This window comes from Eptatretus burgeri, chromosome 1 (genome assembly GCF_056783735.1).
Source record: "Eptatretus burgeri isolate ZD-2024b chromosome 1, Ebu_testis_v1, whole genome shotgun sequence".
Lineage (NCBI taxonomy): Eukaryota > Metazoa > Chordata > Myxini > Myxiniformes > Myxinidae > Eptatretus > Eptatretus burgeri.
Window position 1 is genome coordinate 88,052,470 of NC_140961.1, and position 16,859 is coordinate 88,069,328.

General features: G+C 41.2%; 1 protein-coding gene across 3 annotated transcripts in view; it reads left to right on the forward strand.

The window, feature by feature from the left end:
* LOC147034914 (sodium/potassium-transporting ATPase subunit beta-1-interacting protein 3-like) overlaps positions 1–16,859 on the forward strand; it is a 512,142-nt gene that overhangs the window by 330,350 nt on the left and 164,933 nt on the right. For all 3 annotated transcript variants that reach the window (XM_085891090.1, XM_085891081.1, XM_085891093.1), the window contains one exon: positions 12,296–12,526. In XM_085891090.1, the coding sequence (XP_085747216.1) occupies positions 12,296–12,526 (231 nt within the window). The remainder of the gene's footprint in view (positions 1–12,295; positions 12,527–16,859) is intronic.

Here is a 16,859-nt window from a genome sequence, read left to right on the forward strand (position 1 = left end):
TCTATTCAGTATTTGAAGTAGCTATCATGTAACAAGGGCTGGCAGGATAACATGGAGGTATGCAGACTTGACTATGAGCTGGCTATCCTGAGTTCAAATTTTGACACAGCTATAAACTACCATCCTGGTGTTTCACATGCAGGGCCATTACGGATGTGTGTTCCGTCCCTCGGATAGACGTTAAACTGGACATGCAGTTTGCTTCCTTTAGTTGGTGGACGTTAAAGGCATTAGTTGGTGGACGCGTCCTTCACAAAGAGAAGGTGAGCTTTTGCTGACACCTGAACATATTACAAAGTCCTGCGCGTGCAGTCAAGTATCCTGTGTCATATATTGAGTGGCGACAAATCCATGTTCGCACCCCAGCGGCCTAGCCAATGAAACTGCCTCTGGCAGCCTTATGCACCTAATGGTGTAAGGAGGAAAAGAAGATGAATAATGATGAAGGAATATTAAAAGTCGCATAAAATTTATTTCCCTAGAAATGTTACAACTTCCTTATACGTTGCAGATAACCATATTCACCATTACAAGTGATAGCACATTCATCTTGTCAGGAAGTGAAGAGGAAGACAGGAATTACTCTCTTCACAAACACACACTTCTTCTTCTTCTTCTTCTTCTTCTTCTTCTTCTTCTTCTTCTTCTTCTTCTTCTTCTTCTTCTTCTTCTTCTTCTACGGCCATCATTATCCCACCTTTCTTGTGGGATCAGCTCGGGGAAGCTTGGCCCAAGTTCTCACGAATTGACTGGTCAGGCCTGACGTTCAACTAGTTAGGGCAGGAATTTGGAATTTGTTCATGGTGCCGGCGATAGCTCACCTACTCTTTACGAAGGACACCATGGGATCTTTAACATCCACCAACGAACGCTGCCAAACAGGCATTAGGACGCCCATTTAACATCCATCCGAGAGATGGCGCACACATTGATGAATGGCCCAGCATGCAAAACACCGGGAGGACAGTTTATCGCTGGGTTGGGAATCGAACCCAGGCTAGATGACTTAAAGGTGAGTTTGTGTACCTTTAAGCCTTCCTGGCAGCCTTCACAACCACACACATGCTCAGTATATTTGTACCGATCCACCACACATTGCCTGCGGGTGATGGAACTGGAGGTGGGGCAAGGGGGCACTTTTCCTCCTCCCCCCCCCCTCCACTGTGTTGACCGATATAGAAGTACCATTTTCTCTCTAAAGAGTGCCCTTTTGATCGGAGTAAAGTGTCATTTTATGAATCAAATGTGTCCTAATGGAAGTGTGAAAGTGCCCTTATCAATGCTGACAAAGTTTCCTTTATATGACAAAAGGGGCATTCTTTCCATCAAGAAATGTTTTTCATGGTGTTAAAAGTACCTTGTTGAGAAAAGTGCCCCTCAGTGAAAAAATAGGAGTTCCTTTCCTCACAAGATTGCCCTTTTCATAGTGAAATTTAGGAAAAAACAAATGTTTTATGGAAGAGATTTTTAAAGGATGTAATCGGGGATAGAAAAGCATGGGCACTCTATTGTACGGGCACTCTATTGGACAGGTGTGAGCATTGGACATGCATCGGCACTGTATTGGCCAGGTGTGAGAACTGTATTGGACATGAGTCGGTACTGTATTTGGACATGCATCGGACAGGGTGTGAGACAAGGACGAATCATTTCAATTTTGGTGTCGATCCGAATCCAGATCCAGAAATTAAAATTATTTAATTTTCAAGTGATTCTTCACCATTGAGAGATGGGGTCAAAAACTATGTTTAGCATGATATCTAAAAAAGTTATGGATGAGTTATAACAAAACTCGGTGGTTGAGTTGGTTAGGTGACAAGAACAAGCTGATTCGATTTTGGTTAAGGTCCGGATTCAGATGCGACCTTTCAGTGGGATACAAATTTTAAACTATTCAGCCTGACAAAGGTGTCCACTCTACCAAATGCCATTCCATTTCGCCAAGTGTCACTCTATCAGTGATTTTTCATTACTTGTAAAATTAAACATTTTTCAAGTACATTAGTCAGTCAATTTTGTTATTCTGTCTGTTCCAGAAACTGTAACAATCCCAGAAGAGTCGACAATCATATTCAGAGCCATAAGGCAGACTGGAGAAGCTGAGAATGAGACAAGAAAAGTTGATGATCAGACGAGAAGAGCCAACAGTTCGACCCCAAGAGCTGACATTCATCCTTGAAGAGTTCACATCAAGATTGGAGAAACTGACAGAGACAAGAGGAGTCAACATCATGACAAGAAGAATGAACAGTTATCCAGGAAGAAGCGACAGTCAGATTGGAATAGCAGACAGCAAGACTGCAAGAGCAGAGTGTCAGTCTGGGAAAGTGGACTATCAGACCGAAAAATCTGAGAAAATGCCAGACACAATATGTCTGCAACTTGGAAAATAGTGAACGATGGACTTGGCAAATCAAAACACACCCCATTACAACAAAAATACACTCACAATGATGCTGTTTATGATAATCCCAACGATATTGTGAATGGTTTTAATAATAATTTTATAAATATTGGATGTAAACAGGCTTCTAAAATACCAAATAATAAAAAGATGATAAAGATATTCTCGTCGATTCATGTACTACTTCATTGTTTTTCACCCCAACTGACCAAGGTGAAGTATTGAAAATAATTGACTTACTAAATATTAATTCCTTTGGTCATGATGCGATAACTAACGAATTTTACACACTTTAAGGGCTCAAGGATATTCTGCAATGATTTTAATCGAAAATTAATATGACAGTGGAAATATTGAAAAGAAAAATAATTTAAAATTTGTAAGTGTATTAACTGATGGGTTCTTAAGTCGGGATGAACAAATAGCAAAAGTATAAATGTCTATCACATTGCATATGTATATTATTAAACCTGAACTATTATTTACCGACTCAAACATTATTCAGTGTTTATAGTTACATTATTTTGCAACATCCAAGTTACTGTAGTATTGTCTGGGCACACGATAAATCAAAAATGAATGCTCTTCTCCTGCTGCAGAAAAGGCCATATGACTTTGTGCAGATGCACTGTATGATGATCAAACAAACCTACTATTTCTGCTTTTTAATACTCTTAGAATTGAATACATATTTCGATTACAAAATTCCCTCTTCATGTTTAGATTTTATACTAACAATTACCAGTCTCATTTAATCAAATGTTTCAGTTAAATAATTCTGCCCTTCACAATTACCCTCCAAGAAATTCTTCAAACATACACTTGTTAAATCTTGTGGCTTCCTTGGCACAAAAATGCACACTGTTGAAAATATGTGGAACTCCATATGTATTAACGTAAGAATCTCCCCAACAAATACCACATTTAAGTTTAGATTCAAGAAAGATATTTTGAGAAAGTACTCATTGTAATTTTTGAATTGTTGATTGTACGGTAATGAAATCGCAAAGCCTTTGTTCACTTTTTAATGTAGAGTACTGTTTACTCATGTCATACAATATACTCTGATTTTTATCTCTGCAGTCCAATGTTTTCTCATAATTAAATAACAGTCCATGCATTATTTAACATTACAATATATGGTAAATTTTGCTGCACACAATGTGTTAAAATGTAGTTTTCACCACGTTCAAAGGCTTGTTGACTCGCTCTCCCTCTCTCTCCCTTTCTCCCTCTCCCTCTCTCTTACTTGTTCGTGCCCATGATTGTCTTCGTCTTTCTTTCCTGACCTCTTGCATTTTCTTCATGTGTCTTGAATATGAAATTGAGGACCATCATTTTCAAGCTTTGCATAAGACTCGCCCATACTATACAAATAATGACATGTGAATATCTTGTGATAATGCTTTGTCCTTCAATACATTACGAATGACAAGAATATATGAAGTGAAAATGGAGGGGGGGGGGATCAAAAGCTAGACTGTGGTAAGCAAAGTATGATCCGTGAGTTTCTAGTAGGTTATATCGCCATGTAACAGGGACCTGCCAGAGTAAGTCGTTACACGTGATGCTGAGGAAGCAGCACATGTAATATATAGACAGGGTATTCAGATCATATATATTATATACGAAAGAGTGTTTCAGCTACCTGCTTTCCATGTGTGGTTGCCGTCGATTTTTTGGCTCATTTGGGCGACTTTGAGGAATGGTAAAGTGAAGTAATATTGAACACAGTGTCAAAAGACCGTTTTGACGATCTCTCAGCTGAAAGGTCCCAGCTCTGAGGAACTCTGTATTAACGGATACTCTGACTCGACCATATGGTCTGTCGATACACAAGTACTGAAACATAGGGAAATTGTTTATTTTATTGAAATAATTAATATCAATATAAATTGTGTACTGTCCCTCAGATGGATGCTAAAACTGAAAATCCCATCTGCTGGCTTGAGTGGGTGGATGTTAAAGATCCCACAGTGCCTTTCACGAAGAGAAGACGAGCTATTGCCAGCACCTTAGCAAAATTCCAAATTCCTGCCCTTCTGCTGGGAATTTGGTTTGCTTTACCGGCGAGCACTTGGGAATTCTTGCTCCATTTCAATTTGTGATCAATCATTGTCCCCAAATACTTGTGCTCAGAAACTTGTTCTGTATGATAATCATGAATAATTATGGCCACCTTTTAAGCAGCGAAAATCAAAATTAATTTCCTTTGTCTTGTTGACGTGAAGAAGTAAATAATAGTAGTCACACCAGTCCACAAACTTTTCTGAATGAACACAACTTGGTGAAGTATATGAGGTATATCGATGAACATGATTTGTTTATTTGTATTTGTCTGCTCACCATGGTGTCTACACATGAGTTTTGAGGAGTGAGGAAGAGGAGGTCAAATGGTTATGTTAATATATGAAAATGTATAATTAGATGCAGCGGTTTTTTTTTGTTTTGTTTTTTTATACCTTGCCAAGGCTCGTGGAAGAGCTAGTACAGTGAAGAGTCAACGGATAAGGACATAACAGACAAAAACAGGATGCAAAGTACTTATGAATGGGATGGACAAAATCGATATAGAAGGAAACTCGAAGGAGGGAAAACTGGAAATTTGGAAGGGGGAGGGATTTAGGGGGAGTTAACGAGGATAAAAAAGATCATGGTTTAGGATCGGGGATGATCTGAGATGGTGGTGAACACTGTGTTGAAGACCTGGGGGGAAGAATGATATTGAAGAGGATGTGGAAGTTAATTCTACAGGTGGGAAAAAGAAGGAATAGATGAGTGTAGGTGAGCAGTGATCCTGGATTTCAGTTGTTTCACCAGAAGTGGGTTGATGATGGACCATGTGAGCTTTGCAGAAACCTTGGGGGGATGGGGAAAAAGCACAGAAAGAGCAGAGCATGCAAGACCAGAAAGGGAGCAATAGATAATAGAGAGACCGCTGACCTGTCTGTGATGGTGAAATGATACTCATCCTCAGCATGGAGGATTCCAGTGATCTTTAAGGCCTTGGTTTCCATGACATCAAGTGGAATATGATGTGAGGCAGGGGAGCCTGTCCAAAGGGGACAACAGAACTCCATCAAGCTGCAGATGAAGGCCTTGCAGGTGAATAGGAGATCAGGTATGCCAAGGAAGGACTTTCTATGGATGGAGGTTGCCCAGTCGGCAGCTGGTTTTGGAGGCCAATTTTGAAATATGGTTTGTCCAAGAAAGATAATGGCTGAGAGTGAGACCCAGGAGTTTGAATGACTAAACTTCCTCATGAGGATTTTAAGAATAGATAGTAGGGTTTGCCAGATGGTCCTTTCGGAGAGAGATCATGAGAGTGTGAGATTTGTCAGGATTGAAAAACATATTCCAAATGTTTGACCAGTTTGTGATTTTTTTAAGGTCTCAAGAGAGGGAAGAAGCTGCAGCCTACCTGCCTGAAGGATGATGGATGTCACAGCAGAGGGTGGAGTCATCAGTAAATGGATAAAAGGGATTTTCCAGAGAGTCATAGAGATCATTGATGCATATCAGGAATATTTGTTGCTGGGCCCAGAACACTGCCTTGCAGCATACCAGACAGGGAGAGAAAATGAAAGTATTCCATTGATTGCCACACACTGGCCTGAGAGTTGAGGAAGTCAGGAAGCCATGTGTGGAGGAAGTCAGGAAGCCATAGGCATAGAGTTTGGAGACCAAAGCAGAATACCAGACTGTATCAAAAGCATGACATATGTCCAGAGAGATGGCCCTGATCTCATGTCATACATTGATAGCCTCCATCCATTGTTGGGCAAGTAGAAGCAGCATGTCAAAGGTGGAGTGTCCTGGTCTGAAACTAAATTCGTGATCTGAGGTGAGTTTGTTGGAGAAAAGGCATTGATGGAATCCATGACCTTGCTGATCAATGGAAGTAAGCTGATAGGTCTGTCGTTGAAGGGGTCAGTTTTTGCTCCTTTTTTATGTAGTGCAGTGATGGTGGATTTCCAAGCAGAGGGAAGATGACGTAATGCAAATGACGGGGTGAAAAGGGCAGAAGGAGGATTTGCAACAGCAGCAGAGCAGGGGCAGAGGGAGGATGTGCAATAGCAGCAGAGCAGGTTTTGAGGACATGTGAGCTAATGCTTTCTGGTTCAGTAGCAGAGTCAGAGTAGAGGGTTGAAAGAACCTCCTCTACCTTCTAAGGTTCAAAAGACACATAGTCCGGGTACGGCAGGGAAGTATGGGTGTGAGGGGTTGTAGAGACAAGATTTGGAAGCAAACACAGAATTGAGGCATTCAGTCTTCTCCTGAATGAAGTCGGCTGTAGTGCCATTTGAAGAGGGAAGAGGGAAGGGGTGGAAGGGGAGCATACTCCAGAGACAGATTTTACAAGGTGCCACTCGGTTTACAGGAGGGAGACAAGTTTGGAAGTTCATTCTTGAGGTTGGACAGATGTTTTCTGGCTCTCCTGAAAGTGGATACACACTTTTTGCAGACTTTTTGGAATGCACTGAGATTGCCTTTTGTTGGATTTAATTGCCTTCCAGGAAGAGAAGGCAAGTTGTTTCAGAGCAACTGCCTCACCACAAGATTCAGTGTGCCTTGAGTTGGAAAAGGGGTAAGATAATTGAAAACAAGATGGTATGAATCTGTGCATATGAGAGAGCAGTATTCTGTGGAAGAATTCCCAGGCTAAGTTAACATCAGGGACAGCAGCTATGGGAGGCCAGTCCTGAAGAGAGATGGCTGCATGCAGTTCCTGTCAACCTGCTTGGGTGAAATGCCAGGCTTTCTGTCATTGAGGCAGCTCTCTGACAATAACCAAAGAGATGTTGACTTTCACAAGCATATTATCAGATGAACCAATTAACCTGGTGTTGGCTTAGTGGTTAGGGTGGTGGCTTGGGATCCTCGGGGTCCTGAGTTTGAACCCAGCCTTCATCCTTCCAAGGTCGGCAAAATGAGCACCAGTATACTGGTAATTATCACTGCGTGTCGAAGGTGACTAAAGGGTTGGCGTGAAGGAAGGGATTCCGGCTGTAAAAACATTGCCACAAGAAAGGGTACCATGATTGGAGCCCACAGAAAGCTGACCCCTGCCAAGGGAAAAAAGCTTTAAAATGGTGTGATGATGATTATTAGATGAACCAATTGGAGCAAAGGAAGAACAGGAGATATTTGTGGTTGAGTATTTCATCACCTAGTCGAGAATGGAGGATTTGTCATTGGGAGAAGTTGAGGTTGGAAAGTTCACAGATCAACTCATTTCCATGTAGTCACAGAAGTCCTTTGCTGAAGTGCCATGGCTGATAATAGAGGTACCAACACCCACCAAATTAGCATGGTGACAATTGAAATCGCTACATATGAGGAAGAGAAAGTTGAGATGAGTGGTATTGTTTCATGAAGAAAGTTGAAATACTTGAAAATTATGTAAATGTTCATCAAACAATTTTGGTGCATGTCAAAATGATTTCTTTACATATTAATAATCCACGTTTATTCATGGTTATTTTTGATAACATTGCTTCCTTAACATTTGAACCAGGGATCAGAATATGTATATTTGCATCCGGGACCCCATTTTCCTATTCTGGGTCTCATTACTTTGTTTTTCCTTTATCATCCAGGAAAATATGTATTTAAGTGACGAGGAATACTCACTCCCAGGAGTGAAATATGGTGTCAATATCCCCTCCCCCAGGCAGGGATCAGTTGGTACAGCACCAGCACAAGTCCACATGCAGAGGCAAAAATTGCATATGTTGAGGTTGTACATAGTGATTTGGTGTCAACAACACAAATCTAATTATTAGTGTTTACACATGCACCTGTTGTTACAAAGATTGCTTTCCGCAGATTTGTTACAACACTTCCGTGTTTATGCCTTGAGTGAGTATGTTAATTACACTGTCTCAGATTTTCACGAAAACGATCGAGTAATATATTTTCTGATGATCACATGTTGAGGTTATAGTGATTTGCTGTATTTAAAAAAAAAAATATATATATATATATATATATATATATATATATATATATAATTAAAAGAAGGGAAAGCGGTCCAAGCACATTTTGCAACACCCAAGATTGGTAATTCATACGAAACCATAAGGTCAACTTTCCCCAATTTGTCATGCAGGAAATATTTAAATACATATTTCATTGAATTTCCCTGGGCAATGCCGGGTACTTCAGCTGGTATGCCTTTACATACAAAAATACATACATGAAGTGAAACACATGAAAAAGGATATTTTATCACACTTAATTGTTGCTGTTGCTGTTGCTGTTGCTGTTGCTGCTGTCATCGTTGCTGTTGGTGTTGTTGCTTGTGTGTTCCTTCTGTGTACTTTTATATACTTTTATGTGACTTCAAGAAGTATTACTCCATACAATTTTGTGTGTTACTTCCATATCCTTCTGAAGGGTTCCTGTGATTGCAGAATAATAAACATTACTGTTGGAACCACTGCATTCAGCTCCCACACAGGCTTCTTATTCTTCAATGTGCAAAAGACAGGCTTTAAAAACAGGCTTCTTAATCATTTTCAAGTGGACATGAAGTTTTGTTCTAAGTAAATCGATTATTTTACTTTCCAACAAAATAAATTGATTATTAACTTTCCAATGGCACCATTTTTATTATTCTACGACAGCATAAACTGCTACATTAATGCTTGAGTTGCTGTCTCTTCTTTACGTAATGGACGAACGGACGCATCTCCTTTTAGCAATTGTAAAACTTGCTCCCTTCAGGAGCAGGAAAATCTCAATACTCGCTCCCTCCTGGATTGAGAGTATTAGTTTTCAGAATTGGCAAAATTTACCCACCCTCAAAACCATTATTTAATGCCCCTTGACCTGATCCTGGGTACCCCAGGCATGTATGCAAAATTTGGTGGAGATTGGCTCAGCGTTTTAATTCTTGAGTTATCAGACATACAGAGAATGGCCTTATTACCCAATGTACGCGAAGCGAAAAGTGGGGTTCAGCAATTGGTTCATGCTCGTCTGTCCATCAGTCCATCCGTCCATTGGTCTGTGTTATCAGTTTATGATCGAGGAACAAAGTATTTAAATTGAATGTTATATTTTGAACACGAATTGGACAATGAATATGAAGACATGTCTGTTGTTTTAATGTGCCTTGGCTTAGAATTAATCCTGACTGCACATGCGCAGAGAGGATTGAGGTAATACTTTTACTGTTTGCCTGCCTGACAGTTGAAAAATTGAAAATAATTCCAACCAGAAATCTTACTCTTTTAAAGAATGTCATAATGGACACATACGACAGGCACAAATAACTAATGTAATGTGTTCGATAGGGTGATGTAAGAGATACTGGGGAAAATGGCGGTAAACCTGTAATTTTTTTATCTCTATGCCTTTATACCTCTTTAAACATTAATTTTAATTTAATTATGTATTGAACATTGTATAAAACGAATTACCTTCATCACACCTCCATCACACTTTATTTATACAACTTTGACAATCTTTATTAGTCCCCTTCCGTTTTCACTGGAGGGGACTACAGGTTTGCCATCCATCCATCCATCCATCCATCCTGTGGTTTTTTTCAGACTTTTTTTCCCATACCCTTTACAATATTCAACGGAAACTTGGTACGTGGCTTCACCATGACACGCTACAGAACAATTTCGAGTTTCAGGACGTTTTGTCAATTTTTCACAGAGTTATGCCTTTTGGACTTCGAAAATATCACATCGGTAGGGGACATTTATTGCAAAGCAATTTTCGCTCTTGTGTACTACTGCTTTAAGACCCCAATTATTCCCACCTTGTGAGGTCCGCTGGTGAACGTTTTGCAACCAAGTCTTTCATGGAGCAGCTGGCTGGGACTGGCTTTCGACTGAAGGTGATTTGGGTGATTTTTCATTTGTTCAGGGTACTTGGGATAATTCACCAACTCTTCACAAAAGAGATCGTGGGACAGCACAGTTTGTGATGTAACATTCTGCCTGCAAAGTACCTATCCAACAGTTTTATAGGCAGGCCAGGAATCAAACTGCTGTAAGGATTCTTATATCACCTCTTGATTCCCAAAAGTAAATAGTTCTGAACAAAAATGCAATCCTTGTAAATCTTCAATTAAGGAAAATATAGAAACCCACTTAAATTTTAGTCTGGGTGTCTGAACCATAGTAGTTTACCGTGTGTGGGACATTCATAAAGTTCTGGGAACAAAATACTCATCAGAGTCCAAGAACTGCCAACGTTATTTTATTTTTTTAATGTGGCTGGAAACTATAAAAGCATTTTTGTTTCTCAGATGATTGGGTATCTCGTTTGTGGAACTTTTATCATGCCTCCCATGAATATTTCCCACATGATGTTTCTGAAAAGGTTCCTGCTTGGGAATTCACTTACAATTTTCACCAGTGTAGTTCAGATAAGCATGAGAAGTGAGGAACCTACAACACCACAAATTGCCCTGATAAAGGCCTCTCAAGTGCAGGTAAACTCCACTGAAGGAAAGCAATTTGGTGAAAATTGTGCAAGAGTGTCTGACACTATAAGAGTAGTAATCCTCCGATGTTCCGCATTCATTACGAGTCTTATCTTATGCTCTCATGTTCAGCAAAACTGTGAATTTCCCAAATGGCACTTGACTGGAGATGAAATGCTTCACGGAGACGGCGTAACGGAAACGAGGATCTGTTCACAAACGTGCAATTTGGCTCTAAAATCATTATGTCTCTTTTTACGTTACTATAACCTCACATTGCACCACTTACTGATGTGAAAGGTACGTGAAAATGGTTTCCTAGACTCGTTTTATTTTGAGAGTTTTATCAATAAATGCCAATGCATATGTGATGAAAATGGACCAAGTTGTACTTGCATCTTTTTTGTTTGTTTATGATGTAAATGTCCATATAGTTTAGCAGATGTGAAAGATTGTAATACTAAATACTTGTGAAAATTGATCGAATTCCATCAAAGTCGTGATGTATTTATGTCAAAGTGAGAAGCTTTAACTAAAATGTTGAATGCAAATTGATCAATCTTCAATATATATATATATATATATATATATATATATATATATATATATATATATATATATATATATATATATATATATATATATATATATATATATATATGAAACACTGCATCATCAATTATTCTTTGTTAAGAAATTCCACAGCCCAACAGGATCGTGCAGAGGTATCGCACTCACCTTTGAGCTGCCTATTCTGGGTTTGAGTGCAGACCCGATTATAAACTGTGGGATTTGTGATTCATGGAGGTAATGAGGAGTTGAATCACAAAGTGTGCCGTCCCTCCGAAGGACGTCAAGCTTGATGTCCTGTCTGCTAGCATGAGTTGGTGGATGTGAAATATCCCAGTCCCTTATGACCATGGGTATGTGTGAGTTATCTCCTGCACCCTGAATAGCTTTAAAATTCCTGCCCCAACCCCCAAAGACATGTGTTTCAACCCAATCTTTGTACTTAGCCTTATCAGACAAATAATTTAATTGTTGGGCCTTCATCTGGCCTTCTGTCCTTTTGATGCAGAGAAGAGAATACAGAGAAAATACCACATTGTTTATCGTCTCACCTTATGAGCAGCATACATTTCACATACACACTAACTACAACTTTCCAATACATTTACGTTTGTTTTTTTTTCGTTTTTTTTTACCATTTCCATTCTAGCTTTCATCTCCTTCCGTCGTCTTACTCTCACTCTCATTTTCACTTTGTACTCCTCACATTCCATGATTGGTGTACTTGTATGAAGTTTGCTTTTTGCTTGAATCATTAACTTAAAAAATTTCAATGAAATGTGCGTTCCAAAACAAGAGTGATCAAAATTAAATTTACAAAACAGATAAAATGTTTAGGCTCTTTTATTGTCATGCACATCTTTTGTTCCCAACAGGATAGTTCAGTGATGACTTTTGGAATATCAGCCCACCGGTCATGGTGGAGAGACAATGGTTGTCCACAGCCTTTACCTCTGCCACTACTTGCAACACAATCAATGCCAACTCTCACAGGCAGCCTTACCCCTTCTCCACCTGAGGACCTACCTGCTGTTACCTCTTTGATCTGTTCACTACCTTACCACACTGTTGAAGTCATCCACAGCTCTTTACAAATCACCATTGCGGTAAGGCTTTTTCTACACCTTTGAGACGATTTTTGACATCATAATAAAAAGGTTGAATACAAAAAAAATCGTTTTTTCTTGTGCTACAATGGTATCAAAATTAATTTCAAAGACGTAGATCTGAACAATTGAGTCAAAGGTAATTATTACAAAGATGAGACAGGGAACTGTTACACAGACATGTGTATATACAGTATATATGTATATGAGCAAATACAACCCGTTGCTTTGCTGATTAAAATAGTAAAGGGGGGGGAGTAAGATATACGAGAGAGAGAGGAGGGGGGATAGGGTGAGGGGAGCGAGAGGAGGGAGGTGTGGCAGCGAGAGGTGAGGGAAAGGGGTGGCAGCAGGAGGGGAGGGAAAGGGGTGGCAGAGAGAGGGGAGGGAAAGGGGTGGCAGAGAGAGGGGTGGCAGCAAGAGTGTAGGGAAAGGGGTGGCAGCGAGAGGGGAAGGAAAGGGGTGGCAGCAGGAGGGGAGGGAAAGGGGTGGTAGAGAGAGGGGAAGGAAAGGGGTGGCAGAGAGGGGGGCAGCAAGAGTGTAGGGAAAGGGGTGGCAGCGAGAGGGGAGGGAAAGGGGTGGAAACGAGAGGGGAGGGAAAAGGGTGGCAATGAGAGGGGAGGGAAAAGGGTGGCAGAGTGAGGGGAAGGGATGAAAGCATGAAGGGAGGGTAGGCAGCATACCACGGCATTACCGGGCATTAAAACACGCCCAAACAGCGTTTTCTCTTTAACCGCCATGTTCTTTCTCAAACCGGGAAGTAATCTCATCCTACATCTTCTTCTTCACTCATAATGATGTGAGTCTCATGAAATCCTGTTTCTCATATTGATTACATTCAGAAAACGCTGATTATGCACCACCTTTTAAAGCATCACAAAGCAGGTCGCTCTACTTGCAACACAGGTGTGAAAAGTATACGAAAAAGCAGCTGATGTTTCAATAATTTATTTGCGTGATTTTTAAAGGGTGAAGAAATTTTTATTCTGTTGTTGTTTTTTTAGCAATGACACAAACATTGGTATTTCCATCAGCAAAGCAATGGGTCTTACTTGGCTTTGAAATGAACAAGCAAGCACTCCAACAGAATGCCTGGCTTGGCAAACAATTACTGACTGCCATCCTTCATATAAACCCATGCACTCAGAAATGCCCAAGCAATGTCCGAATTGGACAAATTAACACTTTGTCAAGAGTTGGAGCTGATGAAAAGTTCAGTACTGGAACTTAAATTTTGTAATTCTGCTTAGTTTAAGAGATTCTCCAATGTTATAATATGTGCAGAAATGAAATAAAGCCACAAACGCTGGCAGCACCGGACATTTATAAGCATTGCAATATACCCAGCGATTCATATCTATGATGAACAGGCATTCAATATCAGTGAGGAAAGTGAAAAAAAGACTTTATCGTGAAGAAATCATTGCGGCCTGTTCCATGTCAAGGCATGGTTGAGCAGACCAAAAAACATGCTGGCTTCAGACTGCAGCGAGGTAATCCATGAAGCACCTTCAGAACCCATGTGGAGTGAGGTGGCCGAGGATGCACCTGATAAAGGATCCAATTAAATAAGGCCATTAATTATCTTCAAAGGGGTGCTTTAATTAACTCAAAGACCCAATTTTCATTCATGCACTTCCTTGGACTTCCCTTCGTATGCACACACAGTTTCAAGCTGATATGTTTCAAGGTTTTGGAGTTATGGAGGAGACACACTCATACACAAACACATTGATATTTAATAGTGTTGATGATAGATGTATATCCACAGCATCCATTATACATATTCCAACTTCGAGTTGCACCACACAGATCAATGTTTCGGCCAGCAACATAGGGTTTAACCGTGCCACCACCAGCCATTGTCAAGAGCAAATTTCCTGTTAACCTCCTCCCAGATACAATAACATATAACTGAGGTTGAGGGGATGGGCCTTATCAGTCAAACCAGTCACAAAGCTTGGTGGTGTTGAACCTGGTGTTGGCGTAGTTGTTAGGGTGGTGGCTTCGGATCCGAGGGTCCTGAGTTCAAGCCACGTTACCACTGAATTAACACCAGGGGGTTGATTCAGCCTGGCATCCTTCTGAGGTCAGCGAAATGAGTACGAGTGTAGCAGCCAAAATGGTGCACACAAAGAGAATGGGTATTGACGGATTTATTAAATCTGGTATTGGTGTGGCGCAGGCATAATGGGCCGAATGGCTTCCTTCTGTGCATAATTTTCTTGTAATCCTTGTAAAAAGCTGTTTTGCCTGACCTAGCAACATTGGCCATTTCTAGCATCAGCCAATGGCAAGCTTGTATTGCAACTGCCTCACATCCGATAAGGAGATTCATTAAAATTACTTCATGTGAAACCTCATTGTCTGGGGTGTTTGGTAATGAAGCAAGAAAGACCATCGTGTCCCATTTTATCTTTATCCTCCTCTCCCCATCGAGGCATCTCAAGTGTGTGTGTGTGTGTGTGTGTGTGTGTGTGTGTGTGTGTGTGTGTGTGTGTGTGTGTGTGTGTGTGTGTGTGTGTGTGTGTGCATGCATGTGTATACACACACACACACACACACACACACACACACACACACACACACACATATATTTATATATTGTTGTAGAATTCCCACCCGTCGGCGTGCAAACGACCGCGTCGAACCAATAGCGGTCGCTTCACCCACCGAACGGACAATCCAGTCGCGGCTTTCCGGTCAACGCCGGAAACCAGCCACAAGTGTGTTTTTAACCACACCACAACCTTGTCCGCACTCTACCCGTGCGCGACAGGGTCCGATCGCTAAATCTTCGATTTACCTAATTATTCGCGCGGGTAGGTTACCGAGAGATTGTACCTCAACATGACAGCTTGGAAACGAGCTGCTTAAGCAGCTCACTTCCTTTTGGGATAACCGAGCGGGGTATTATCACGCAGTCCCGTTGGACCCGATCATTTTACCGGCTATTTAAAACCAAATATATTCTGAGTGCAAGATGGGGCAGTTCAATGAGGGAATGGACGCAACGAACAGGTTTACATTCACACAAGGACACTTATTATAATAAAACACGTATGCAATTAAACAAGGCAAAACACGTATGCAATTATACAAGCAACAAAAGCACGACAAAAGAACTACGACCATCTATACAAAATGCAATGCAAGCATTTACAGCACACAAAGCACTTAACAATTTCCTACTTATTAGACGGGCCCACGGACACACGCACGCACACACAGACACCCAAGAAATGGTGGCAGAGGCCTTTAATAATGGGCTCCAGCTCGGAGGACAGGTGAGCTGAAACCCAGAGCCTATCTCGAACCTCTCCACCTCATGTGGTCTTCAAGTTGTTCGGACCCGGGCTCCAGCGAGAGCGAGCTGGATCCAATCGCAGTGAGCTGCGATCCTTCTCGAGCTCCCACGAATCCTCCCGCCCTTCTCAACACGTGCTGGTGAGACGAGGCACCGATCCTTCCCGTCGATGCGTTGCTTCCCCGAGGAACCACCTCCAAGAAAAGGTCGACGAGTCGCACCAAGCTGGGACCCAAAATGGAGAACAAAGAGCTCCACGAAACAAGAAGAAGAAGAAGAAGCCACCACTCGCAGCTCGAGTTGAGCAACCGGCTTAACTTTCTTCCAAACAAGGCAGCTTGAAGCAAAAAGCTCTCCCGAGCCAAACAGAAGCCGAAGCTCACTGAACCACCAAAGCAAGAAGCCTCCAAAAAGCCTCCTCCCGAGCCAGGCCTCACCCGAAAATCACTGAGCCAGCTGAAGCAAAAAGCTTCCGAAGACCTCAACCTGAACCCAAGCCAAACAGGACCCGAAGGTCTGCTGAACGACTACTCTCGACTCCCTTCTCCAACTCCTCCACACGAACAAAGAAAAGATCTCCTCTTATCCTTCTCCCAACCCCCTCCCCCACGCTCGGCGTGACTCATGCCCTCGTGATCCATCCCCCCGCTCAACCACGTGTGGGAGGGAGTTGTTGACATCATGAGTCAAGGAGACGGCAGGATTCTTCTTCCTCTTCGCAGAAGAGGGGGAGGGATGTCTCCATTGTTCGTTCCCTAACTAGTAAATCGATCCTCAGTGCATCTAATCGATTTCAAAACATTTAAACAATGGAAGGTGAGCTATCTAGGGAACAAGCACTTATCGACATAGCTGACTAAAGGAACCTGAATGTTGTGTGCAATCGAATTCCCAAATTCGTAACAATATATATATATATATATATATATATATATATATATATATATATATATATATATATATATATATATATATATATATATATTGTTGAGGTTGACGAAATTCACAAACCACCATTCAGGTCCC